The sequence below is a fragment of the Amyelois transitella genome, chromosome 5 (assembly GCF_032362555.1).
Source record: "Amyelois transitella isolate CPQ chromosome 5, ilAmyTran1.1, whole genome shotgun sequence".
Taxonomy (NCBI): Eukaryota; Metazoa; Arthropoda; class Insecta; order Lepidoptera; family Pyralidae; genus Amyelois; species Amyelois transitella.
The window spans coordinates 10,750,692-10,776,627 of record NC_083508.1 but is presented as its reverse complement, the minus strand read 5'-3'; the positions used below and the strand labels follow the sequence as shown (position 1 = coordinate 10,776,627).

Here is a 25,936-nt window from a genome sequence, read left to right as displayed (position 1 = left end):
TTGATTATGACTTTGTCGAGACTACATCAATAGTAATCTGTCGATGATTTAATTTTATTTTTGGTTTAAACCTACATTTTCTTAACAACTCGAAAATTTAAGTTCTGATCTCAGGATAATCTCTACTGAGGCGATGAGGAATCGGGAGTAACGCAAGGAGAATGGTAATATTTTCTAAGAACCAACATCACTGCCCAAGATGCCGCAAAATATGAACAATGACAACATACCAATTTCTTGTTATTTTATCTTATTTAAGGGTGTTTAAGAAAGATAAATATCAATTGCAACTTTAGTTCAATAACTACCTGACATTAAGATTATTTTAACAGAAATTCTACATAAATACCTACATAAAACCACGCCTTTTTCCTTGAGGGGTATGCAGAGCCTACATCTTTCCACTTGCCGTATCTCTACATACTTCTTTCGCTTCATCACATTCATACCTCTAACAAAAATGATTAGGTACTATAAAAATAACAATCAGGAATAGATAAGGAATACTAAAACGGCTCAAACAGAAGACAATGACTCTTCAATACCGTCACAGAGATTTTTTTATTCGCCTTGAACCTCTCATGCTGCAAGACCCGTCATTCATGAGAAGCGCAAAGGTCATTCCGTTTAGCTTCAAGTCGTTAACAGTACGCAATCGTACATGTAGAATTATCCTTCGATTTAGGCTAATAAGACTCGAGACTTCATAAACACCAGAATAACTCCTGTCCGTCATAGTTATTTTGGTTATCAATGAAAGAGTAATAATAGACAATGCAGACAATAACAGAGGTCTTGTTCGGGTTTCATAGCCACCAGTTTTTTTTTACCGAGGCTTTGTTTTTCATGTCATTATTTACTACATCCAAATAAAAAAAGTACTTAAAAATTACAACGACAGAGGACGCGGAAGACCTTAACTCACATGGGTGGGATTGTTGGTATATAAGAATTTAAAATTTATGAATAATACAGGTAATAAAAGCACACGTAATATAACTTTATTTTATACCTTCATTTGTTACAATCATCCATGGTCCGAGATAAAATAAAGGTACGTTATGTGCGCGTTTAATACCTGTATTATTTATAAATACCTAGTTAAATGCAAAGCGAAAGTTTAACATCAGTGAAGAATTAAAAAAAACTCCCAATTACAACCCAAGACGACCCCCCACATGGTATCCTGGCGAAGTCACAAACGGGATAAATGCTGGGGAGAAGAAGAACGCCGATAAGTAAAAAGAAAACAACAATATTATATAGCTGTATCTACGTAGAACTACCTACCTACTTAATAAAAATTAGAAACTGGATTATGGAATTAATATCACCCAGGTGATTTAACGAAACAAATAATTATAGTTTAAATCTTTTGGATTTTGATCTCCCAGGTTATTTGCCTTTAGGTGATTTCAGGACATAAAATGTGAATTTTGATCTAAGTGGAATAAACCACTTTTTGGACTGCTACGATCACAATATTGGAATTCCTGCGCTGCAAATCATTTATGCTAGACCTTTTACAAAGAACACCCATTTGATTTCGCAGTCCATTAACTATTTTGATTAATCTAACCAGTTTTTTTTGTAATATCGGCGATTGATCCAAATACATCTTTAAAACTTGGAATACCACTTTACCGATAGTAATTAAAAACGACTGACTAGGTTACGGATAACCGGATAACAATGCAAATTAACTTCGTAATAACCATTTCGTGAGTGTGCTTATCACATATTGCGGTGTTCACAATCGTGTATCGTTCTTCGAGACCGACATACGCATTCAGGTTAACAAATTAACACGACCAATTTATACGTTAATTGGTCCCGAGTGACCGCGGCACTAGCTGTGTTAGAAAATATCAATATACAATCTATTGATCTTAACGTTACAACCTATGGCAGAGTCGCGAGATAAAACTTGCTTGTTTTCCTTATCAAGATGAATGTTGGCGATAAAAATATCTGAAGCTAAACTATACGCCAGGAGCAGCGCGCGGCCGTCGTATGTCTTCTAACAATATAGTGATTGAAACTGTTAAAATGTGGGCCAAACTATTTACAACAGTGAAATATACGTTAGTGATAGTGAACTTCCTGTTTCTGGTAAGTTTTTTGAGGTCCGTGTGCGATGTTTACCGTGGAGAGCACCTCATTTTCATGTGACTGCGTTTTCAGATAACGGGCATAATAATTTTGTCTGTGGGCAGCTCGGTACAGTCAGCATACAATGGATATCATGAGTTCTTAACGGATAGGTTCCTGTCTTTGCCTGCCTTCTGCATCGCTACTGGAGTGCTAATTTTCCTGATCGCCTTCTTTGGCTTCTATGGCGCCTACACGGAAAATTACGTGATGATCATGGCGGTAAGTACAGAACTAATATTTGTTTTGGTGACATGTCTTCTAAGATGTTAGACTGAAATGTCAAAATGTGTGTAAGTAAAATAGAGCACTTACTTCTTGCGTGATTTGAATAATTATGATTTAGCTTTCTGACTATTCAGTCATAGTTAATGTTCGTTGCTCGTATTGAATAAAATATGACGGGCAGCAGAATAGCCTGATACAAAATCATAACTTTCTTTTTCTGTTTGAGTAGGTACAGTTTAATCTATCTTGAATTTAATTTTGGAGAAAAATAAAATACACAAATAGGTATGTAAATAGGTAAAAAAGAAACATAAACTGAAGTCGTCAATGTCTGCTCGTTATAGTCTAATGATTATCATTATTACTTGTTACGCAAGTCTATTATTCTAAGCTGGAATGTACGAGTATACATATGTCTACGAACACATAAATTCTCAAACGTGAGAAAATATTTTTGGCTATAAATTTACCTAAAGTAAAAACATAAGTAAAAACTCAATAAAATCAACAAGTGAAAACAACTGTGATGACTTTTACAGCTGTATATTGTTAACAATACATGACACAGGTGAATGCGGTGTTCTATTTACTTAACCGACTTGTTTAAATATAGTGTTCGCAACAAGAACGCATGGAATCATAATGGGATTGGTTTAATTCTGGGCTCAAGTTCCCGGCGCGTTCTATTTATTCTGAAATGTCAGACGCCACATGTTTGGGTTATTAATCTGACAAAACTAACCCAGGTATGTTGGTTTCATCAATCAAAACTGTTAAAGGTACATCAACTCCAATATAAAAAAGATGCATGTTTGTCAAGAAATAATCAAATACTAAATCAAGAATAGGTTCTTGCTAATCTTACTGTATATTAAAATAAACTCATTTAAATTCATTGATAAATTTACAAGGTTCATGAAATTATTTGGAAAAGATCGTTTGTTGACACAGTACAGTTCCATTAAAATTGAACTATTGATCATCAGTCATTTTTGTCACTAGCTCCATCTACAATGGATCTGGAAAAATTCGAACTAGTGTCAATGTTTAATTGACACTAGTTCTGAATAGAACTCCATTTACTATGAATATAATTCCATAATAGAACTAGTGAGTAACAATTTTCATCAATTGTTCCATTTACAATGTATCTCAAAATAATAGAACGAGTGTAAATGTAAATTTGCCATTCTACCATTCGTTTTCTATCTTGATCTGACCGGAGATCAAACTCTTTACATTAGGTCCAGAAGGCAATGTCACTGCGCAATAAGGTCTTGTTAAATATTTGTAGCAAAACTTGAAATGAAAATAAAACTTATCTCTATCGTTCAAACATTCAGCATACATACATACATACGGTCACGTCTATATCCCTTGCGGGGTAGACAGAGCCAACCGTTTTGATAATATAAAAATATGTAAGCATAAATTTAGTTCGGTTATAATTGCAAAGATTTGCTCCAATACATTCATACAAACAATCACATCTAAATTTACCCTTACGCGATATACACAGCCAATATTCTCGAAAACACTGAAAGACCACGTTAAACTGTATGGCATGATGGAATTGAGATTCAAAGATTAACATACACAATAATTTCAACTTTAGTATTATGACGATGAGTCACTGGTAAGTCCATTTATAGAAAGGATTTAGATATTAATCAAGGACTGCACTCAAAGTATTTTATGAATAACCACTTATCCCAAATGTATCTTATCAGAATACGTAAATTTATGTATTTGAACATCATGTTTCTGTTCCTTAGACAGAGGGGGTACACAGATTCAACAGTTCTGAAAAGACTGTAATGCCACGTTCAGCTGAATGACTGATTGAGACTGGGACTGAAAGTTAGCCCATCATCTGAAAGAAGAATCAAGAGTTTATTAGCCGCTCCCTTATTGGTTTTTACAATGTGCACGGAACGAGATTTCTAGCAGTATGGTATTTCTTTGCCACCAAATCAGCATGGAAACTGTAAATAGGCATTATGTCTTCTCTCTCAAAAATTGAAAGAGAGAGAAAATAGAATGTCCCTGTAACTTTATGACACGGTTTAAAATAAATTTAGGGCAATTTCAGCGCGATTATGCAAGATCTGTTTTCAAGACAATATGTCGAGTTCGCGTAACGGATTTCCGACTTTATTTCATTGGTATAAAGCTTGCTATGCAATAAATATATTTTTAATGTCAATTGTTTACAATGTGCTAATATATTTACAGGGCTGTAGGATATGTGTTTACAGTTAATGCTTCCGAGTTAAGCTATTTATTACTTTAGGTTAGCAAAGACTGGTATAAAGTTTGCCGTTGCTATGTACGTAGGTATCTTATGAAGTCCAATGGCTAAAGACAGCATGTAAAATATACTTAACGTACAAGAAATAAGAGTTTTACGATAAGCTGGGACTGCCATACTTAATCGTCGAATAAGGCAGGAATGGACTTGTTAATTTGATAAACGTTTCCTTTTTTTATTATTTTAACGGTACATAACTAACAAAAATACATTAATTTATACGCGGCTGTAGGGGGGGACTTGAGAATATACTCATTCGAGTTATGACCACCCGTTCACCGACGCTGGAGTAATAAATTATTTATTATTCAACTTCATTACAAAATGTTGTGTGCTATTTTAACCAGCCAATCGAACGGATGACTCGTGTCGTGTGGTTCCTGGCACTTTTTGAGTAGGGCCATTCATGGTTGTCGTAAAAGGCGACTTAAAGATTAGGCACATTTGTCAAGCTCTGCTTCAAACATGATCTAATATGTGTCAGGATCGGCAAATATCAGATGGGAGTATCTCATGTAAAAACCTGACTTATCGGATCCAGGATTATAGATAAAAGACGCAAGAATCGTGCAGGTGATTTAAAAAAGTCAAGTGTATAAATTTTGAAGTTTAATAATTGAAATAATAATAATGCTTAATTTCTCAGTTTGCAGGTGCCATGATAGTGATGTTCATCTTTCAACTATCAGCGTGCATAGCCGGGTATGCACTAAAGAGCAACACTATAGCCCTGGTTCAGCAGCAGCTGTATAACACCATGCCACTTTACCAGAACAAAGAGTTTGTCGTGCAGAAGTTATGGGACGAAACGCAAGAAGAGGTGGGTGGATTGTTTTTAGTTGGATATGGTGGGACAAGTAGGTGGGTCGATTTTTTCAATTGGGTATTGTGGGACCTTTTCAAAAGATCAGGCTCAGAGAAACCTAAACTGACAAGCTTGCAAGAAGAGAGTGATACAACGATCGTTGCAAGTGGAAAGATGTAGTCTGCTTATCCTCCGGAAAGACGCGTAATTTTACAGTTAATTTGCGAGTTTCGGCGTTGACTTTCGTCCTTGTCCTTTGATTGAAAATAAATAATGAAAGTTCACTTAATCAAAAAGAGTTGAGAAATAAGGCTTTTGTAAGAGTGGGCTTGAATGTCACGAAAGAATGTATAAAAGAAAAGAATGGAGAATCAGTCATCATGCTGTTGCTATTAATAACAGTATGTCAATGTTATTTTTGTCACGCAAAAATTTCAAGTAATAAACTGATTGTTTCATGGTTTTAAAATAGGTTCATTCAAAAATTGTAAAAGTTGACACTCTAGGTACCGTATGCTGAAAGTCAAATTAGGCGACAAAAATCTAAAGGAATTTCTTCCCATCATTTCAGTTCGAATGCTGTGGCGTTGTGAACGCCAGCGACTGGCTAGCCCCCTTGGGCACGACGGATTCTGGTGGTCTTCCAGTGAGCTGCTGCAGACATGACTACGGGGCTGTCCAGATCTTCGAATGTACCATACGCAACGCATTCACCACGGGCTGTTCGGATGCTTTTGGAGAGTGGGTGCGGAGTCACGCGGGTACCATCGGTGCGGCTGGGATCTTCCTAGTTCTTTTGCAGGTAATCTTTTTTTCCGATCGAGGCCAATGTCTAAGCCGATACTGTTAGTATATAGAGCATACGGACTCTGGAATATGCTACACGCAGCCATAGCTGATCTATAGAACGAATTAACTCGAGGCTTTGGAGATGTTTAGGAAACCATAATACCAGTTGAGATTTAGATTGGGTCACAGTGCCGGCTTCGAAATTAAAGTCATGAAGTCGTTCAGATTTGCGAAAGTTCTATTTGAAACGCTATTTGAAACGGTTCGTTAGCTTGACTTGATGGGGTCAAGGTCAAGGGTCTCGTTCAAGGACGTCCGTCCTTACGACCTTCAGTAATGAAGAACACGATCAAGAAAAAGAATATTGATCATGACAGTATATAGACATAACAGTAAGCGTAGACCTTTGCACATGACTCTTCAGCAAAGATAGGTATAAGTAACTCATTAACAATACTAATGTAAATCAAAGATACTTTAAGCGCATGGTAAAAAAATATTTGCACAGCAAATAAATTTGACTTGATCGATTTTAAAGAATCGGGAAAGCCATGGGGAATAAGTTTTGTTGATGAATGAGCGAGAACCTTTATGTTACCTCATGTACTTTAATACGTGAAAAATGTTTTGCTATAATGTGTAAATCACTTAATTGCATCAATATTTTCAAGACTGTTGGCTCTGTCAACCCCGCACGGGATACAAACTTGACTATATGTATGTATTATCTTTAAATTTGCAGGCCTTGGCGGTAGCAGGAGCAATTTGGATGGCGAAAGTTTCAAGAGAAGAACAGAGTGCTTACCCTTAATAGTCTTTATAAATATGAAATGTAAATAAATGTTTTTAATGAGTCTTAAACTGTATTTATGTGGAAAAAAGTTTTTTTTAATGTAAACTTAGGTACATGAAGATACGTAGCCTCTGAATCACGAAAATCTGAATCTTTAGTACCTACCATTATTGAAAGTGATATTATTGTTAGTGCCGATTTTTAAGTGAAATCTGTATGAATATACTTAGATTCTTAGTCCGAATAAGACTACTTTTTTCTGGAAAATTTCCATGGAAACAAGAAAATCTGGAATTCCTGGAAAAGGTAACAAATAAGTTTTCAGATTTCTGTGCATGGAATCAATGGGTCCGATGTGAGAATATGAGGCTATAGTTTGGGTAGGTATTAGTTTTACACACACAGTTATATAACGTCTTTATCTCTTACGGGGTAGTCAGAGCTGAAAGTCACTTATTATTAGCTCATTAGTTCTTTGAATCCTAACGTTTATTTGGCATATAATTCAGAAATAGGCTGCTTTCGCAAATCGCCTCGGAGGAGAAATCAACTTAAAAGAAAATTTAATTTTATCAAACTTCATTTAAACTCATCTTTATAAATTTTATTCATCTATTGACACTGCTAGACATTGCCTATGTCTAGTTTTAAATAAAATTTATTATTGCCTGGCACGTAAGTTGAAGCAAAATTCTGCTCTGTGAACGCTGCGCAGAAGATTTTTTCATTTCATTTCCCTGTAATATCAAATTCTGGAATCAACTTATATACGTGTAAAAAAATATATGACCACAAAATATAATTTCCAGGTGAATTGTTGATAAATGTATCTAATAAATGAACGTTTATTACTAAAACGTAAACTTTAGTAATAAATGTTCTACTAAGATTTATTTTTCTGAAAATCTTGAAACTGTAAAACAGTGTTACTGTTGTAGGAACAATATAAAAGAAAGTAAGGAAATCATTGCCAAAGAATTGGTGAATTTTGCATCTTATACCAGCGTAGAAAATAATGTAAGTACATACTTTTATAAAAAAAATGCATTTTTGGGTCTTTGTCGCACTTGCACTGTTATTTATAAGCTTAAGCATATATGTACACTAATGTATATAAATAATAAATGATAAAAAATATAATTCTTGTTAAATTATAAAAAAATATATGTTGTTGTATTATCTTTTGTTTTATTGTGATTTATTTCTACCTCTTTCCCATGGATGTCGTAAAAGGCGACTAAGGGATAGGCTTACAAACTTGGGATTCTTTTTTAGGCGATGGGCTAGCAAACTGTCACTATTTGAATCTCAATTCCAAATATAGCTGACTAGTGCTAATAGTGTCCTTAGCTGACCGTGGCCATTAAGTCTTTTCAAGACTGTTGGCTCTGTCTACCCCGCAAGGGATATAGACGTGACCATATGTATGTATGTATTTCTACCTTTAATTGATTTCTAAGCTAGCCCAAATCTATTTCGCCTATTGTCAGTTTCTAATATGATTGATAAACTCAAAAACGTTCATATTATGTACACTAAACAGAAACCGATGATTTCATGCAAGCTCATCGATTTCGGTTTAGTTTAGATTAATGAATGTAGATGAAGCAGTATGCAGAGATGGTGGCAATTAAAAAGATGTAATCTCTGCCTACCGTCCTGTAAATAGTGTACTAAATTGTTACAATATTTAAAACGTCCATAATTGAGTGAGTGACAGACAACGTACAGCAGTAGGTAACCACTGGATTTAGACATTTGAAATTTGGCCATGTAGGTTCTTTGTGTGGTCCAGGAGTGCAATAAGAGATGATTTCCCAAAATTACCGCGGGAACGTGAATTAATGGGAATTTTTGTTTTACGCGCGGGCATAGCTGAGTGCCTCATTACTACTTAACCAGGTACTTAAAGTCCTTGTGGATGTCGTAGACGTCAACTAAGCGATGTCGAAGAAGCAACTTCATGTGAAAAAGTTGCCAAATCTTTTTATTTACTGTACATTTTTAGAAAGAGAGAGACAGAGAAAAAATGCCATCGGTTATGTGATATAAGGAACGGGAGTCTGCAAAAGGAAAATTCGCGTAGACTTCAGACACCAATGATTCTACCCCGATACGGATAAAGGAAAAATAAAAACCTATAACACCCATTTAAACAAATCGTAATACGGCTAAGTAATAGCGCCATATTGTTAATTATCTGAATTGCGTGGCGAGGAAAATATTACAATGAAAAACAGTCAGTTCGCACAGAGTGACACAACGGCTCGCGAGTCGATATTGTTCCGAAAAACCTTGATAAACTTTATCAGTAAGATAAGCCTCGCCGACTAAATCGTGCGCCGTTTCAGTGAAAATTCGACCGCTGAGTGACACGTTAGTTTTTCAAATATAGAACTTGTAAATAAATAAAATGGCGGAGGCCAATTTGGATGTAGGAATGAGGTGCATCAAATATATGTTGTTGTGCATCACGGCCATATTTGTGGTAAGTTTATAAAGTCAGGTTTTCCTATGTTTAAGTAAAAAGTTAATAGGTATACATAACTTGCGCAAGACCTTATCAGTCCTTTGTCATGGGAGTGCTCATAAAAACTGTAATAAATCGATACCTTTAAAAGTATAACAAATGCTAATAGATTAGGAAACCTACTCACTTTTTCAATCATTTAATTTTTTTAAGTGCTGATTTATCCTTACGCGTTTCTCGGATGTAATATAAACTATTTTCTACCTAAGCCCTAAAGCCTTTACGTGGCTTGTTTCTTGATACGGGTTCTTATCAAAATTGCGCATTTAGTCATGATACCTACCTATTGAAATATTTACAACACATAAAAAGTTTTATTCATTCACTAGTAGGTACCTAGGTTTAACTCTTGGGAAGTACCTACTAGGTTTTTGTCATTACATCGCGCTCTGTTATTTTCTGTTAGGTAAAGTTTATGACTTGTAACGCAGACAAAAATAATACTACTAATACTAAGTATTTATTATTTCACTTTCTTACGATATTTAAATCAACAGAGGTTGAATATCGTAAAGTGTACACAGAAATTAAAATAGGCGTCATTTTCTTTTTTTTTTCAAAAAACAATCTAAAGATAAAGAAAAATTGCAAAGATACAATTTTGTTGTTTTAAACGAATCCCAAGATTTGTAGTAAACATCTACCTACTTGAGGAATTGAGGACGCAATCAGGAAAACAAAGTAAACGTCTTCTTTTAGCTTCAAAGTAATTAAAAAGTCATTATTTGTGTCACGTTTCTCTACCAATAGGGCACTGTTTTAATCCTAACAGTAGGATGAATCCCTATTTAGGTTTCCACAGCTATTATGGACCGTATTTTGTCCAAGTTTATCATTATTGCAAAAGATTTGCTTTGTATAGCTGTGATAGATAAGATAGCGTGAACCCGGTACCCAGCAAGTAAGTGCAGTGTGTCATATAATACATCAGCGTCAATGGAAAATCTTTTCTCTTTATTAAAAGTGTGGATATCTGTGTACAAAAAAGAAGTCACTCTTATACTTGGTACGCCGTCCTTTTTTATGTTTTTATTTTAGACTCCACAGTTTCAGGTTCCTTTAAAAAAATCAAGTAGTTTTTGGAGTATAATTGTTTCAAATCAAACCAATGCCGATATCAATGTATCTCCTTCGTGCCGTTCCGTACACGGAATTTCATCGTAATAGGTGGCGAAGAAAATGGGCACATTCATGTAGGGCAGCTTTAACTGGGGTCCAATAAGAGTATAAGAGGACGAGAAGGAAAGAACGAGGAAGAAGTCCAGTAAGAACCTATATTATAGGTAGTCAGCTGAGATTATAAGATAATAACTTATTTTATTATATTTTTGACTTCTACAGGAAGTTAAGAGCTACCATTAATAAATAAAGCCTTTAACATCTTCAAACAAAAATGATGACATGATCGACCGTCCACGTGTTTTATGTACGCTGTAAACTATTGTAAATAGGTACTATTAGGTACACCTTGGCCATGTATGGAATCTGACGTCATCGCTTGTTGTAACAATTATCTATCGTCTGTTGGATGCCTTCTAAATGTTTATCTTCTGGGTGAAGCGTAAAACACGTAGGTACAGTGTGAAAATACTAAAAACATTCATCGACAATGTTTTCCTTCGTCTATGTAACTAAAAATGTTTTTGTATCTATAAAATACCTGTTTTTGTAGTAAATTTATTTAGTTCTTTATTTTAAACTTAGAATTAACTTATTAGGATGACCTAACAGCTAAGTTTCGTTTCAGCCGTAATATCTTTAGGTTAATTTCGCGGGTCATCTACGAAGTTTTAAAGTTAATAATATGATTAATGTGAAAACTAATTTCCGCCCGCAGCGACACCTGCGTTAACTTATCCTCCTCCGTACTCCGTACTATATTTATGCAAAATTCATGGAGATCGGTTCATTAGTTTCGACGTGAAAAGCGGACAAATACGAATTATTGCGATATACCTATGTATCTATAACCTAAATTTTTCTTATTATCTTTTCCAGCTCTCATCAGCGCTCATCATATCAGTGGGGACCACGATCTACGCGATATACCATGACATCTCCTTCTTCCTCGACGGCAACTTCTTCTCCCCCGCCATCTTAATCATCGTCATCGGCGTCATCATGCTCTTTGTGTCCCTCTTCGGATGCATCGGCGCTCTTAAGGAGAGCACGTGCTTGGTCAATTGTGTAAGTTGTGTTGAATTTCAAATTTAAATTAAGAACATTTCATGTTGCAAGTTTAATCACGTCTATATCCCTTGCGGGGTAGACAGAACCAATAGTGCTGAAAGAACTGATACGTTCCACGGCCACGTTCAGCTGTTTGGCTTAGTGCTAAATTGAGGTCCAAATAGATCATAAGAAATGTAAACACTTTTTTTGATATCATCCTAGGACAATTTAAAATTTTATTGTTACCAACTTGTATCATAGAAATTAATATTATTCCAAATTCTATAACTAAATCGTACCTACAGACAGACAGTTTCTGATTTTATTTCGGATTTTCGAAGCGAAAAGATATTGATAATATTGAAAACACACACACACTATCTTTCACCATACTTCCTGTAATAATACGAAGTTTAATTCACGTATTTCTAATCTGTATTTTATAAACTTCTCGAAGAAATAATAGCGCGATGTTATCAAGATAACATAACATTAGTCACTTCGTCCAGTTGTGTTATTGTGAAATACTGATTTTTCATACCCATTTCTATTGTTCCTATTTCCTTACATACATTCACATAGACACGTCTATATCACCTACGGGGTAGACAGAGCCAACAGTCTTGAATAGACCGAAAGGCAACGTTCCGCTTTAGTGGCTTCATGCATGATGGAATTGAGATTCAAATAGCCTACAAAAGGAATCTCAAGTTCTAAGCCTATCCCCCAGTCGCCTTTTACCACATCCATGGACAAGATATAAAGTGGTTCTATTTTAAAGTGTCGAAAACCACACGGTACTCCTATTTTCTTCTTAATTACTTTCCAATTATAGTTTACATCGATATAATTCTTTAGTTCGCAGTGATCCTCAGCATCGTGCTGGCACTGGAGCTGTCCGCCGCTATAGCCGCGTACAGCCTGCGCGCGCAGGTCGCCGACATGTTGAACGACAAGCTGCGACTCACTATGCCGTACTACTATGATAACTACGAGGTCCGGGACGCCTTCGACTTCATTCAGGATAGAGTGAGTTCTGTTCGAATTTAATTCGATAATTTTAATTCAATTTATGTGATATTAGAGGCCGCCCGCGACTTCGTCCGCGTGGAATCAATACCGCGGGAACTCCGGAATAAAAAGCGTGAAGAGTAACAAACATCTATACTGACATACTCACAAACTTTCGCATTTATAATATTAGTATAGATAGATGCAAAAATATTATAATGTAAATCTTAGTTACATCCTAACCTCACTGAAGAGCCGTATGTTATGTAGTTTTAACCAGGAGATGATTTATTCGTGTTATCTTTCGTTTTTTACCCCTGAGCTTGCATGAAGAGAGTTATGAATGTGTAGAAAGCGAAGGAATTATGCAGAGATCGTGGCAAGTGGAAAGAAGTAGTCTCTGCCCACCCCTCCGGGAAAGAGGCGTGATTTTATGTATGTATGTCCCGAACTTACTTCGAGGCTTACTTAATCTGTGTAATTTGTTCCGTATGCATAAATAAGTAAAAAAAAAGGTTCTTTTTTAGGCGACAGGCTAGCAACCTGTCACTATTTGAATCATTAAGCCAAATAGCTGAACGTGGCCTTTCAGTCTTTTCAAGACTGTTGGCTCTGTCTACCCCGTAAGGGATATAGACGTGATGATATTTATGTATGTATGTAAGTAAAAAAAAATAATTTAAATGTATCGTTCGTTTCCAGATGAACTGCTGCGGTGTAGACAGCTATATGGACTGGGAGAACGTGCCTCCCCCCCCTGGCATGGTCAGCGAGATTGTGGTTGGCAACATGACAGTCCCCGTGTCATGTTGTGCAGCCGTCAGTAGGGACGAGCCCTATAATGTTGAAGAATGCACTAAGCTGTACGCCAGCGGATGTCTGCCAAGAGTGTTCTACCTGATTTACCAGAGCGCGGGTCTGTTGGGAGCTGGAGCTATGACCGTCGCTTTTATTCAGGTACTTTAAAATGAAACACAATAATGTTTGTGAAATCAATAGTCGATTAGAACAATAAAATATTGCTCTGATGTATTAGCTACAACTAATTATAGATAACATACCTATTTAAGATAAATATTTATGTCGAAACCCAGGATAGTTAGAGCAATGAGCCAACGTGGAAGTAGTACGAAGTGTCGTATATAAAAAATCTCTGAACTAAAGGCGAGAAAACAATTGAAAGGCGAACAAAATGACATGAAAATAAACAATATCCTTGAACAACATTGAAGCGCGGTCATGCGCTGCTGACGTCAACTGATTGGTTAGAAAAGACAATCACAGCTGATCATTCACTTACTTATTTTTAACGATATTTGGAAAACATCGCGGTTGATATCCGATTTTAAGAGTAAAACACAAAAAAATGTTATTAAAAGTTTAAACAATATTTTCAGTCTCTGACCTCCTCCACCTTATAGAAGTCCCGAAATCCGAAAATACAGAACTCTAAATCTTAATTAGACAATCCTTTACCATACTCCAGACATCACTTATGTATGCAAAATTTATAATCATCGACAGACTGCAAAAAATTCATGTTCAAATTTAGAACTGTTGCGTTTTTTTTTCCAGATAATCGGCATCCTATTCTCCTTCTCTCTGGCCAAATCGATCCGCAGAGCGAAGAGTGAGCGCGAGCGCAGACGCTGGGAGATCCAGGAGCGTGTCATCAACGCCTACACGTCCCTCAACCCTAACAATGAGAAGGTGGCACCCGTAGTCTACGTGCCCTTCCAGGGACAAACCAAGGCTTGATAAAGCGAAGGATGTTAGCAGCCTGTCCAGATTGGTTAAATAACGGTGATCTAAAATGGTGGATATAAAATTTTTTAAAATAATTTTTAACACTTTTACAAGTGCTATTTGTTAATTATTTTAATCGTTAAAAAAATCAAACATAGGCAGTTGTATTACTAAGTTATTTAAAAAAAAGTATGAAGTAGATTTAAAAAAAGAACCTAGAAATATAACTCCGTTATTAACGCCTAAGATTTTGTTAAAGTAAATATGTTATTGGTATCTGGACAGGCTGTAATTAATTATTGTTTACAAATGAAAGAAAGTAGATGTTATGTATTTTCGTGACGTGTTCGAGAGCTCAAAATTAAAATTTGATGCGGGAATTGATTATTTTTCATCAAATTGTGAGATGCACAACAAGTAGATTTTCAATTAAATTGAAAACGACCTACCGTTTGTGATTATGACTTTATTCAGTACGGCCAACAGCAGAGCAACATAACTATCAATCAGGTCAAGTTAAAAAAAATAAAAAACAGAGGTAAGTTTTCTCTGCCGTTGACTGTACATAACTGTATTGCAAAAATGAACCTTATTTGGAAAATTTTAAGTATTAAAACAATGTACTTACATTTATTATGATAAATAAATTATGGACTTTATAACTTCTTATTGCTGTTCTTTCTTTTATAATCCGCTAACTAATATAACCGCTGAATTTTGAATATAGAAACTGAATGAAGGTAGTTTCTTTTTGCTGTTATTTTATGTAAGTTCATATGGTGCAATAAAATGTTTTAACTATATAGGTAATCTATCCCACGTCATAATGTAATTAAATACTTAAATTAATTTAATATTTGTTAATTGGATGGTGACCCCTCAAGAGGACTGTATCGATAAAGAAGACCACTGGACAGTCTAAAAATGAGATAGAAATATGATTTCCAGAAATGTTGGCTAAAATCTAGATAGGTACCTAGGTTAATTATGGCTATAACCAGAACAAAGTGAAAAGGTTGTAGACTTACAACAAATTCACCAATTCTGTTGAAAGGGCTTATAATTTTGATAAAATAATAAATATATACGGGACAAATTACACAGATTGAGTTAGCCTCGAAGTAAGTTCTAAACTTGTGTTACGAGATACTAACTCATTGATACTATATTTATAATAAATCTTTATATAGATAAACATCCAAGACCCGGCCAATCAGAGAAAGTTCGTTTCTCATCATGCCCTGGCCGGAATTCGATTACGGGACCTCCTGTGTTATAGACAAGCGCACTACCGCTGCGCCACAGAGGCCGTCAATTCATTCAGTCAGCCGTCAGTCATTTATGAATCAACTAAACATGAATTAAAAATGAACATATACAAATCTTAGTATATTTATATACTTATTTGTAATTTCTTTTATTATCTTTCTTATACAGGTATGATTCTTCAGTGAGTTCTTCGCTCTAAATTTCCATGAAAATAAAACACTGCTTATCTGTGGTATGATTATTAGATAAGATATCATTAGAAGCTTCGAGATAGGAAGTATTTTGACGTCAGAATGCCATGAAGGATATTCAGCCTAAAAGTTATTCAGTACGTACAATAAATACCTTCTCTGAGTATTCAGATATAATGATAATTGCAGAGTTTAAATAGCAATTTCAAGCATGGGTGGTCGAGTTGTTTATGTTTATATGTACAAACATACATATAATCACGTCTATGTCCCTTGCAGGGTAGTCAGAGCTAAAAGTCTCCAAAAGACCAATAGGCCACGTTCAGCTGTTTGGCTTAATGATAAACCTAATTGAGATTGTGATTCAAATAGTGATAGGTTGCTAGCCCATAGCCGAAAGGAAGAAACCCAAGTTTATAAGCCTATCACTTAGTCACCTTTTACGACAACCATAGCAAAGAGATGAGACATATTTCTATTGTTTCTTTCTTTTTTCTATTGGTGCCGGTAAGGGTTGATCCCTGTCCCAGATGCCCCAGCATAATACATTATTCTAAGTGCGAGGGGTCAGGTCAAGAGTACCCTTAGCTTGCATGATGAGAGCGATGAAATTGGACGTAGCAAAAGAAGTATGGATGGATCGTGACAGTTGGAAAGATTTATAGGTAGTCTTTGGCTACCCCACGAGAGAGGCGTGATTTTATGTGTTTCTGTAGTCCGGGAGCTTCTATTAATAATATAATGTTTCTTTGGAATTTGTATACCTTGGTACGGGTACGCTTACGAATTGTCGTAAGTAATTTATTTGTATTGAAATTTGCAAGCGCCTCTGACGGATAGAAGGTGAACTTATGATTTTCATGCAAATCATTCATGACAGTCGTTAGCATAGTGAGATCAGAAAATTAACCATCCTAAATTCACTGTAAATACGCCTTTATTACCGCGTCATAGAGTTCCGAGCGGGGTACCTTGTCAACTAACTCTTACAAAGGTAAATATTGTACAATACCTAACTATTCATTGCCCCATTATCATCTTCGTTACTCGCTGTACATTATGTAATTATACGCTCGCCTCACGTACTAATACTCAATACCTACAGTAACATATCTCTGCAATAAAAAATATACTACATTTCAAGTGCTGCATTTGCATTCTACAATTAGTATCAGAGGCAATATATTTAAAATAGTGAAAAACATATCAACATAGTATCTCGAATAACATTGTTATCAGTTATTATCGGTATCAGTCACATAGATAGTCGCTTTTAGTGTACATTAAGGCCAGTTGAAATTTTCTATTGTAAGTAGTGAGGTGCAATACAAAATGGCGAGCGCGGTGCCGAATACGCAGAAAATGAAATTCTCAAAGAGTGAAACTGAGTACGACATGAAGTCGATAAGATTCCTTTTGCTGACGATAACTACCATGTTTATTGTAAGTATTCTCCCTCTTCATACATATGATCACCTCCGTGACTTACTGGGTAGTCTTGGAAAGACGGATAAGTCACGTTCAGTTGTTTGGCTATCAGTATTTTCAAGACTATTAGCTCTGTCTACCCCGTAAGGGATAAAGACGTGACTATATGTATGTATGTAAAATTTTGACTAGGTCGGGTCGGGTACACAAAATACAAAGTCACAAAAAAGTCCAATGTAACAAAACAAATATTTGTGACTTGTGTTAAGAACAAATAAACAAACTTATGACATCACAGTAGTTTTCCTTAGATTTTCCATGTATAATGTATGTATGTCACAGTGAGCAAATCTAATCAAATCACCAACACTTATCGAAGTTAATTTTAATAGTCAACTATTAAATACTAGGGCTATTTCAGTGGACCCGATTAATGATTCGAACTGAATTTTGTAGGACATAAAACAAATAATATATAGGTATACGAGACAAATTACACAGATCGAGTTAGCGTCGAAGTAAGTTCGAAACTTGTGTTACTTTACGAGATACTGACATACTTTTTGTTATAGGTACTTATAGAAGGAAGCTAGCCTTCAGAGAATAAAACTGAAAACTTGCGAAACATTTTTTAAAATTTATTTATATGTTAATGTTTATATTTTACTTTAAATTATTATTGTGAGTCTAAGGTATTTAACTAATTGCAATGAAGGTATATTTATAGAGATACTAACATGATCTATTTTTGAGTAATATATCAACTTTGCGATGCTGTTTTTAAATTATGTAAGTATTCTGGGAATTACTGACTTGAATCTCCTCACTGTTTATCCACACTAATAATAAAAAGATTTGTTATTTTTGTAACGAACAAACTCAAAAAGTACTCAACCGATTTTGACGAAATTTGGCACAGAGATAGAATAGACCTACAGAAGTAACATTGGTTTTATTTCTGTATATTCCCACGAAGCGAAGTCTCGCACAAAAGCTTGTTACTAATGATATTTATGAATTATATATATATATATATATATATGTATAGATTGTGCGTGTTTAACAGGGTAAATAAATTCGTATCTCAGGTATAATACAGATGATTCATTAAAAAAATTCTCTTGGTGAAAACCCATCCAAAGTATGTTATGACAATTAGACATATCGCATATACCTAACTCATAAATAATGTCAATTATCCAGTTATCACATTTTATTATACCGTAAACCAGTAAGACCTATTTGTTCGATTATTATACCTACTAGTCAATGCTGTAATAAGTGCCTTATTAAAGATGCAATCATGATTTTCAACAAAAAAATTCTAATCACTTCTTATCACGTGCGTGCATATTGTTAGGTATGTTTCACCCTGTTGATAACTCTACTCATAATTTCATGCAAGGACGTAGAAAGACTTGTTTATTGAAGGTAAAATGCGTGTTTATTGCAGATTTTATACGTAACTTTCCATCAGTTGGGCTTTTTGTGGTCAGACTGTATGCATACCTAGTAACATATCTATTAGAAACTTTTTATAATATAACTATGTATATACCTAATGACTATTTATGTATTTAAATATGAAGATTATATACGCGTTTAAGGAAAAGTCATTGATAGATACATTTATCAACGCAACAATGAAAGATATATGTCGTAGGCGACTGTATAAACAGATAAGTGTGCGTTACCCCATCAAGAAAGCTCCTAAAGAGATATAAGACGAACGTTTAATAAGTGCCAAATTTGTTGGGAATGTGCCCGGATTAAAGCATTTATGCATGTTTTAATTTAAAAAAAAAAAACATTCCCGCTGAAATACTCTTCCAATAAGCAAGAAAATTCTAAACTAATAATCGGTGCGAAAAATATTGCTGGTAATCCGACCAAATACAAATGACTAAAAAAGCGGTAAGCCAATTTCCTACACGGAAGAAACTTCTTTCTTTATATTTCAGATAATCGGTGGCCTGATGATTGTCCTCGGCATCTCCGTGTACTCCCACTACCACAGCTTCAACTTCTTCTACGAGAGCGCCAAGAGTGGACGGTTTCTCACGCCGTCTGTCCTTAGTGTATTTCTTGGGTTTGTGTTGCTGGTGGTGACATCCTTCGGCTTCTTCGGCAGTTTGAAGCAGAGCACTTGCATGGTCAATCTGGTGAGTTTTGAGGTTACGGCGTAGTATAACGAAGGCTGCTTTTTTTAATTTTAAACTATTTTAATCTCAATTTTATCATTAAGCCAAACAGCTGAACGTGGCCTATGAGTCTTTTCGAGACCGTTGACTCTCTCTACCCCGCAGGACGTGATAATATGTATGTATGCTGTTTTGTAGCTATTGCTGGGATGTCGTGTATGCTGATGGTCTGATTTGAGAAGCCTCCATTTAGGTGCTCCATTCTTTCTGATTACGGAATCACGGTTATTAAAGTGAAATTATCTCTATGAAATATTTTGCTTCCGTTCTATACGGTTTTACCTACGGCCTAGACAGGGAAAGTCAACAGTCTCTGGTTTGCCGTTCCTACGTTATTTTTATAGTTTTAATGTACTAATTCATTTTCTTAATCCATTTATAATATTCATAATTTCATCAAAAATAAACATAATAAATATTTCTGTGATGATATAATATGTCTTTTTTTTCTTTCAGTATGCTCTAATTCTGAGCGTCATACTGCTGATCAAACTAGTGGTAGTCATCTTAGCGTTCACAATCGACCAAGACACGATGATGAAATATATATATTTCCCAGTGGCAGAGTACCCGACTGACCCAGAAATACAGGTTGAAATCGACAGTTTACAAACTACGGTAAGCATGTAATTTTTCTCATCTTAGCACTCCTTATTTTAGGTATTTTGTAAAACCTTTATGGCTCTAACACTCACGCGAAACTATTGAAGAAATGGGAACTCAAAGGGTAGTCTCTGTCTACCTTAAAAGGGACAAGATGTGTGTTATGTGTGGGCGTGCTAAATGTTTGTAATGTCATGACTCACGACGAGTATAATGTTCTGTTGACTATGTCTTTCTTATATAGACATTGTTAAAAAGATTATTATAGTATGCGTAAAGCTTAACACTTATATGAGAGTTAGATATTACCGGCTTGTAAATATTGAGCAACATTTTGTAACTACATATCTATGCTCCAAAAACTAACGAACAATAATAAACCGCAGTGAAAAATACATTATTGATTACTTTATTACTCTTCTGTAAAATAATAACTAAGTACAATTAATAAAAAATGCCAGCACTAACTGTATCAGGCTGGGAGTTTCATCATTGGCTAAAACCTATCTAAGATCATCAGAATCAATATCCAGATAAAGTCGCGTCCATCATTTAGGCATTATTATCTACTTTTTCATCTCTTGCATAACTCTTCCTTCCAGCTAAATTGCTGTGGTGGCGATTCCTACTTGGACTACATTGCGATGGAGTTTGCTGCTAACCAGTCCACCACCTACATCAGCACTGAGATCGGAGGCAGTTTGGTTGTGATGGAGGTCCCCGAGACATGCTGCATCACCGTAGGCCACGTGTGTACTAGGATGAGGACGGTGGGCTGCAAGGAGGCCCTGGTCAATGTACTGATACAGAATGCCAGCGTGCTGGGCGTTTTGGGCGTCTCTGTCATGTTTATTATGGTGAGGAAGATTTAACTTGGTTTTGTCACTAGCTTATGTAATAGTTGAGACTCCTCATTCACTGGTTTATATTAATTATACGCCATTTTTAAAAAATCGTAAGATTTGGATGCGTTTTATTAGATACCGGTGCAGTTCCTAAACCAAAGTTGTTCTTATGCAGTTTTTTCGTTAAGAGTAGATATCCACAATAAAGTGATTCGATTTGATAGGGCTCTTGGCATCTTTAAACTGTTTGTGTAACGGGACATGCAAGTATCAATTCCTGGTATCTTTTCAGTTACTGGGCATAATCTTCGCTCTGCTTTTGGCCCGCTGTATCAGACGGTTGAAAAGTGAGAGGGCTTTCTTCGCGTGGAAGCTGAAAGAGCAGATGATCCTGGCTAGGCAAGAGGAGAGGAGGAAGGCAGAGATCGAGCGAGAAAACGATGCCGTGTACATAGACCATCCTGAAACAAGTGTCGCTTAAAATTGAAGAAAGAGTTTCATACAATTTTTTTTTTCTAGACTTCTTATAAAGAGGTTGTAATCAGCTCGGCTGCTCTGCTTTGCGTTTTAAAAGAAAATTATTTTTGGATTATTAGAAAGGATTGATTCAGATTGTTAAAATTATTTTAAATTGTGAATTAAATTGTGGTTATAAAATCAATTACTTATCTACCATATTTGAGCGTGTGTATATAAGGATTATTAATGATTGCATTTTTGAGGTGTTTAATCATTGTTAAAGATATATTGAGTAGTGGCGAATGTAATATTTCGTTTATTCTAGATTTGTGTAAAATTTGGGTATTATCAAAGCAAGCTTCTACTTAGCTTGATAAGTTTGAATAGAAAATACCGTGTATCAGTTCGTGTATTTGATAAGATACAAATGATTTCAGACCTATTCGACGTAAATAAGACTACATATCTATAAAATATATTGTTTTCAGACTTTTTAATCAATTTAAAAGAATGTAGGTTAGTAGGCTTTGTTTAAAATAATTTATGTACCTAAGTATTGATTTTTCGTTGATCGAAGGTAATCCTTCGATGAAATCAATACTTGAACATTTTTTTCATAAAAATGTTTAAACTTGCCTTTAATATAAGTATTATATGAACTAATCAAGTCTGCCTACCCCTCCGGGAAAGAGGCGTGATTTTATGTATGTATGTATGTAATTAAGTCTAATTAAAAATATCGAATAAATAATTAGACTTTATTAACTCATTTGCCAATTGTGTAGGTACTTACAATATGGAAATCTATAATTGTAAATAATATGCTATTAACTATTTTGAATATTTATAGTATAATATAATAATAATTTTTAAGTAATAAAGTGTAAGACAAAACATAGCTTTTTTATTAGTAGGATACAATTTACGAGGTACGGTTATTTAATCCCTAATTCGAAAGTCCCCTAATTAGCTGCTATTATATGTAGCAGCAAAATTAAGACCAAAGGTAGTGGAAAAACTAGATAGATTAAGTCAGAACAAATGAAATACAAAATATTAGTAGACAAATTTATTCTCATACTTAGTTGAATCATACAATAAATACCTTTATAAATACTCATGGTTCCTTGAACCAACAAGAAAATGAACAAATTTATTAGATAGTAATGAGTATATTCCCTGGTGAAAATCACAAATTTGGAGTTGTGGTATAATGCAATAAACTTACTTTATGCAATTTGGCACCAAAATTAATCAAATGAACCTTTAATAATAAATTTCTTGACACTACTTATACATGTGCAAATGTGCATAACAAGACACATACAGAAACAGTGAAATCTACACATATACATACATTTAGTATTTTACAAAAACTATTTTTACTTATGCTACATTCCAACAATTTTAATAAGTATGTAAATTGACTTGATCATGATATGAGTGCATACAAAATAAATTCAATATAAATTATAAGGAGAGAAGATATCCCTTGAAATAACAATAGTATTATCAATGTAACTAGTTTATGGTGCAAATAGAATAAATATAAAAAAATTGGTTTGGAATATATCGAAATCAAATTTCACATAGTGATTTCTGAGTATAGACTTCTTTTTCTACCTTGTCATCAATGTCGTACCTATACCTGTGATTCCAAAACTGTTTGGCCTTTTTCCTTATTTCATTTCCTATTTCTTCATGCTTACCATAAGACAAGTAAGGTGGGGTGAATTCTCGGTACGCTATACATACTCTGCGGGATGTGATGTCTTCGCGTAGTACACTGTGCTCCCAGTGGTAACGGGCCTCGCCATATAGCACAATAAGAGATCTCCTGAAAGGGTAAAAGTGTTTGGTTTGAAATTGAAGTTTATCAAATCTTATTTTATTAATATTAAACTCATGTTTTATCTAAGTCATATTGACTTTTAAGAATGCTTTTAAGAGAAAAACTGCTTCTTCCTCCTGTCTTTACTTCCAGTTGCAACCTCACAACTCTGGAGAGGAGTCTGGGGTATGCTTTTGACCATGGATACTGGATTGGGTGAGTCACAAGAACACATACAGTTGCAATATTTTCATCACAGTAAGAGCATTGGTTAGTATTCAAATTAATGTGCATAACTTCTAAAATAGTCATTGGTACATGGCCGAGCTGTGGTACGAACCTGTGCCTCTCGACCCATCACATATTTTAACCGGGCACTTCATAAAAACTGCTTATTCGTGAAACTGAAATGAGTTAAGTAAAAATATTTACCTTGGCATAGGTATTCTCACAATAATATCTATATCTGACTTTGGTTTAGTTGCTTCCAGTACAGATTCTTGTGTTTCATCCTGATTAATGATACTGCCATCTGGACCAAGCACTGGGGGGTATTCTTCCGCTGATATGAGGTTATACTTAGCAATGTCCCCACGAAAACGATTCATAGTAAGAACAGAGTCTGATAGACAATTGACAGTCACAATCCTCTCTCCCCATATCCAACAGTCATCAATATGGGGATCGATTGAAGCGCCTTTACTAGGATCATACTCCAAGGAACATTGTTCAATCGTTTCATAATGTTTCAACATATCAACCGCATTAAATCTATCCTGCAAAAATTTGGAAAAGGCGGGAAAGCCATCAAATTTACCGGAGACTATTTTCTTCTTCTTGAAATTAGTTTTTGGACCGAAGTTTTGTTTACGACGGCCACTTTGCGAAATGTCCCAAGGCATTTCATCAATGTTTTGCATGAGTTCATCTTCTTCAACTTCATTTATAAAATCTAGTAAAATGTAGACTCCTGGGTAGTCTATGCTGTCTCCTTGGTGGTTAGGGTGTTCCTTGTATAAATTGGGATCCCATCCTCGCCATGCTTTGTTACATTTAGGACAATACACATAACCTCTATCTTTATCGAAGTTAAACTGTTGTTTGAATTTTTCCGCACCATATTGCGTTTCACAAATAAGGCAAGTCCTGCAGCCTTTGCATCCACATGGTCGTGGTTTGGTCATTTCTGTATTTTAACTTCTATCTCACTACGCCATTCGGTAAAATAAAATAAACATTGCAAACATCTGATTTCTGCAAACTATTGCATAGATTAAAAAACTGTCATGTTATCTGTCAATATTATTATCAGTTCACTGACGTAAAATGTCACATTTTGGTTTTTTCTTGCCCTAATAGGCCAAGATCGAAGACCATCAATCTATCTATACATACATACATAAAATCACGCCTCTTTCCCGGAGGGGTAGGCAGAGTCTACCTCCTTCTACCTGCCACGATCTCTGCACACTTCCTTCGCTTCATCCACATTCATAACTCTTTTCATGCAAGCTCGGCGGTTTCGGGTACTTTTGACCTATTTAATCTATCTAACTATCTATTAACGTTCTTTTACCATAATAGCGTATTCCCGATTGCAATTACATATCTTATTTCAACCACATGTTTGCTTAAGTTTCATGTACATAAGTTAAGATAGCATTTATATGTTTCAAAAAGTTTTAACTGTTTACGGTCGACTGCCAGCCTTATTTGACCTTAGAGGATTTTACCCACCATACATCATACGATATATCGTTCGTGTAACTATGTACCTACTATTAATTAAAGCTGTCTAACGTACCTATTTATTTTATTTTCTTAGTTTGTACAATAATATTTTTTATCATCACAATCAGTATTTATTACTTAATTTTTTTTCTAAGTTTCCTTGTGTTCTGATTCGACTCCAAAACAGAAGAAGACAAGGAACTACGTATATGCAAAATCATGTCTCTTTGTCAAGCCAAAGACTTATCAGCCCATCATAGAGTTGGTTTACAGGGATACGATACCAGAATTTAAAGTGTCTTTCTCCAGATTTTTAATTATCTGAAGAAAAGTTAAGATAACGCGTGAAGAGGTAACAAAAAAAAACTTAGCCGTGATGGCTAGGTAGGTAGTCGACAGATAAAAGTATACCACCGGTGATACGTTTACGATACTAAAGATGGTACCTCCCTACTTATAAGTATTTTTCTAAGTGCCTGGCGGTACATAAGGTAATTTAATTTCTATCCGATGCTTTCACGGTGGGAAAACCTGCACATTTGACGCAAGTGTGTAACAATAATCTGACAAGGTTTAGGTTCACCTGCAAAATTTGGGGAGATCAGAAGGGAGTCGCTTCGTGTAAATACCTGACTAACCCAACCCTGGGCCGGAATAATGGCAAAGATGTGAAGATGGTGGATTTTATACTTTATATCAACGCCTTATACTTTTGGGATGTACCTACTTACCTACTGGGCACAAAAAAGGATGGTGAGATCTTATTCTATGGGACCTTATCTACACAATAAAACAACCACAGAATATTTTTTATTTTATGCTTTATTATAATTATTATTTAT

At 35.2% G+C, this 25,936-nt stretch overlaps 4 protein-coding genes across 4 annotated transcripts; 3 read left to right on the top strand and 1 right to left on the bottom strand.

Annotated features, from left to right (window-relative positions):
- Positions 1-1,747: 1,747 nt before the first annotated feature.
- LOC132904456 (CD63 antigen-like) lies at positions 1,748-8,256 on the top strand. The gene is made up of 5 exons (XM_060954974.1): positions 1,748-2,112; positions 2,185-2,373; positions 5,337-5,510; positions 6,067-6,297; positions 7,027-8,256. Exons 1-5 carry the CDS (start codon positions 2,014-2,016, stop codon positions 7,093-7,095), a joined length of 762 nt encoding a protein of 253 aa, XP_060810957.1. The 5' UTR covers positions 1,748-2,013; the 3' UTR covers positions 7,096-8,256.
- Positions 8,257-9,321: 1,065 nt separating this feature from the next.
- On the top strand, positions 9,322-15,205 carry LOC106134535 (CD63 antigen). The gene is made up of 5 exons (XM_013334621.2): positions 9,322-9,565; positions 11,606-11,794; positions 12,638-12,808; positions 13,493-13,747; positions 14,366-15,205. The coding sequence occupies exons 1-5, from the start codon at positions 9,491-9,493 to the stop codon at positions 14,546-14,548; spliced, it is 873 nt and encodes a 290-aa protein (XP_013190075.1). The 5' UTR covers positions 9,322-9,490; the 3' UTR covers positions 14,549-15,205.
- Positions 15,206-17,189: 1,984 nt separating this feature from the next.
- Positions 17,190-23,126, top strand: LOC106134530 (CD63 antigen). The gene is made up of 5 exons (XM_013334613.2): positions 17,190-17,439; positions 19,386-19,586; positions 20,082-20,243; positions 20,831-21,085; positions 21,366-23,126. Exons 1-5 carry the CDS (start codon positions 17,329-17,331, stop codon positions 21,552-21,554), a joined length of 918 nt encoding a protein of 305 aa, XP_013190067.1. The 5' UTR covers positions 17,190-17,328; the 3' UTR covers positions 21,555-23,126.
- On the bottom strand, positions 22,744-24,655 carry LOC106134528 (alpha-ketoglutarate-dependent dioxygenase alkB homolog 4). Its single transcript, XM_013334612.2, has 2 exons — positions 23,796-24,655; positions 22,744-23,369 (listed from the first exon to the last, which is right to left on the bottom strand). Exons 1-2 carry the CDS (start codon positions 24,545-24,547, stop codon positions 23,111-23,113), a joined length of 1,011 nt encoding a protein of 336 aa, XP_013190066.2. The 5' UTR covers positions 24,548-24,655; the 3' UTR covers positions 22,744-23,110.
- Positions 24,656-25,936: the final 1,281 nt, after the last annotated feature.

Bases quoted from the DNA above. Each gene is read 5' to 3' on its own strand.
- LOC132904456 (XM_060954974.1), top strand. From the start codon at position 2,014: ATGTCTTCTAACAATATAGTGATTGAAACTGTTAAAATGTGGGCCAAA. The intron at 2,113-2,184 runs GTAAGTTTTTTG...CTGCGTTTTCAG, and splicing joins TAGTGAACTTCCTGTTTCTG to ATAACGGGCATAATAATTTT. The intron at 2,374-5,336 runs GTAAGTACAGAA...TTAATTTCTCAG, and splicing joins ATTACGTGATGATCATGGCG to TTTGCAGGTGCCATGATAGT.
- LOC106134535 (XM_013334621.2), top strand. From the start codon at position 9,491: ATGGCGGAGGCCAATTTGGATGTAGGAATGAGGTGCATCAAATATATG. The intron at 11,795-12,637 runs GTAAGTTGTGTT...ATAATTCTTTAG, and splicing joins GCACGTGCTTGGTCAATTGT to TTCGCAGTGATCCTCAGCAT. The intron at 12,809-13,492 runs GTGAGTTCTGTT...GTTCGTTTCCAG, and splicing joins TCGACTTCATTCAGGATAGA to ATGAACTGCTGCGGTGTAGA.
- LOC106134530 (XM_013334613.2), top strand. From the start codon at position 17,329: ATGGCGAGCGCGGTGCCGAATACGCAGAAAATGAAATTCTCAAAGAGT. The intron at 17,440-19,385 runs GTAAGTATTCTC...TTTATATTTCAG, and splicing joins CGATAACTACCATGTTTATT to ATAATCGGTGGCCTGATGAT. The intron at 21,086-21,365 runs GTGAGGAAGATT...GTATCTTTTCAG, and splicing joins TCTCTGTCATGTTTATTATG to TTACTGGGCATAATCTTCGC.
- LOC106134528 (XM_013334612.2), bottom strand. From the start codon at position 24,547: ATGACCAAACCACGACCATGTGGATGCAAAGGCTGCAGGACTTGCCTT. The intron at 23,370-23,795 runs GTAAATATTTTT...TTACCCTTTCAG, and splicing joins GTGAGAATACCTATGCCAAG to GAGATCTCTTATTGTGCTAT.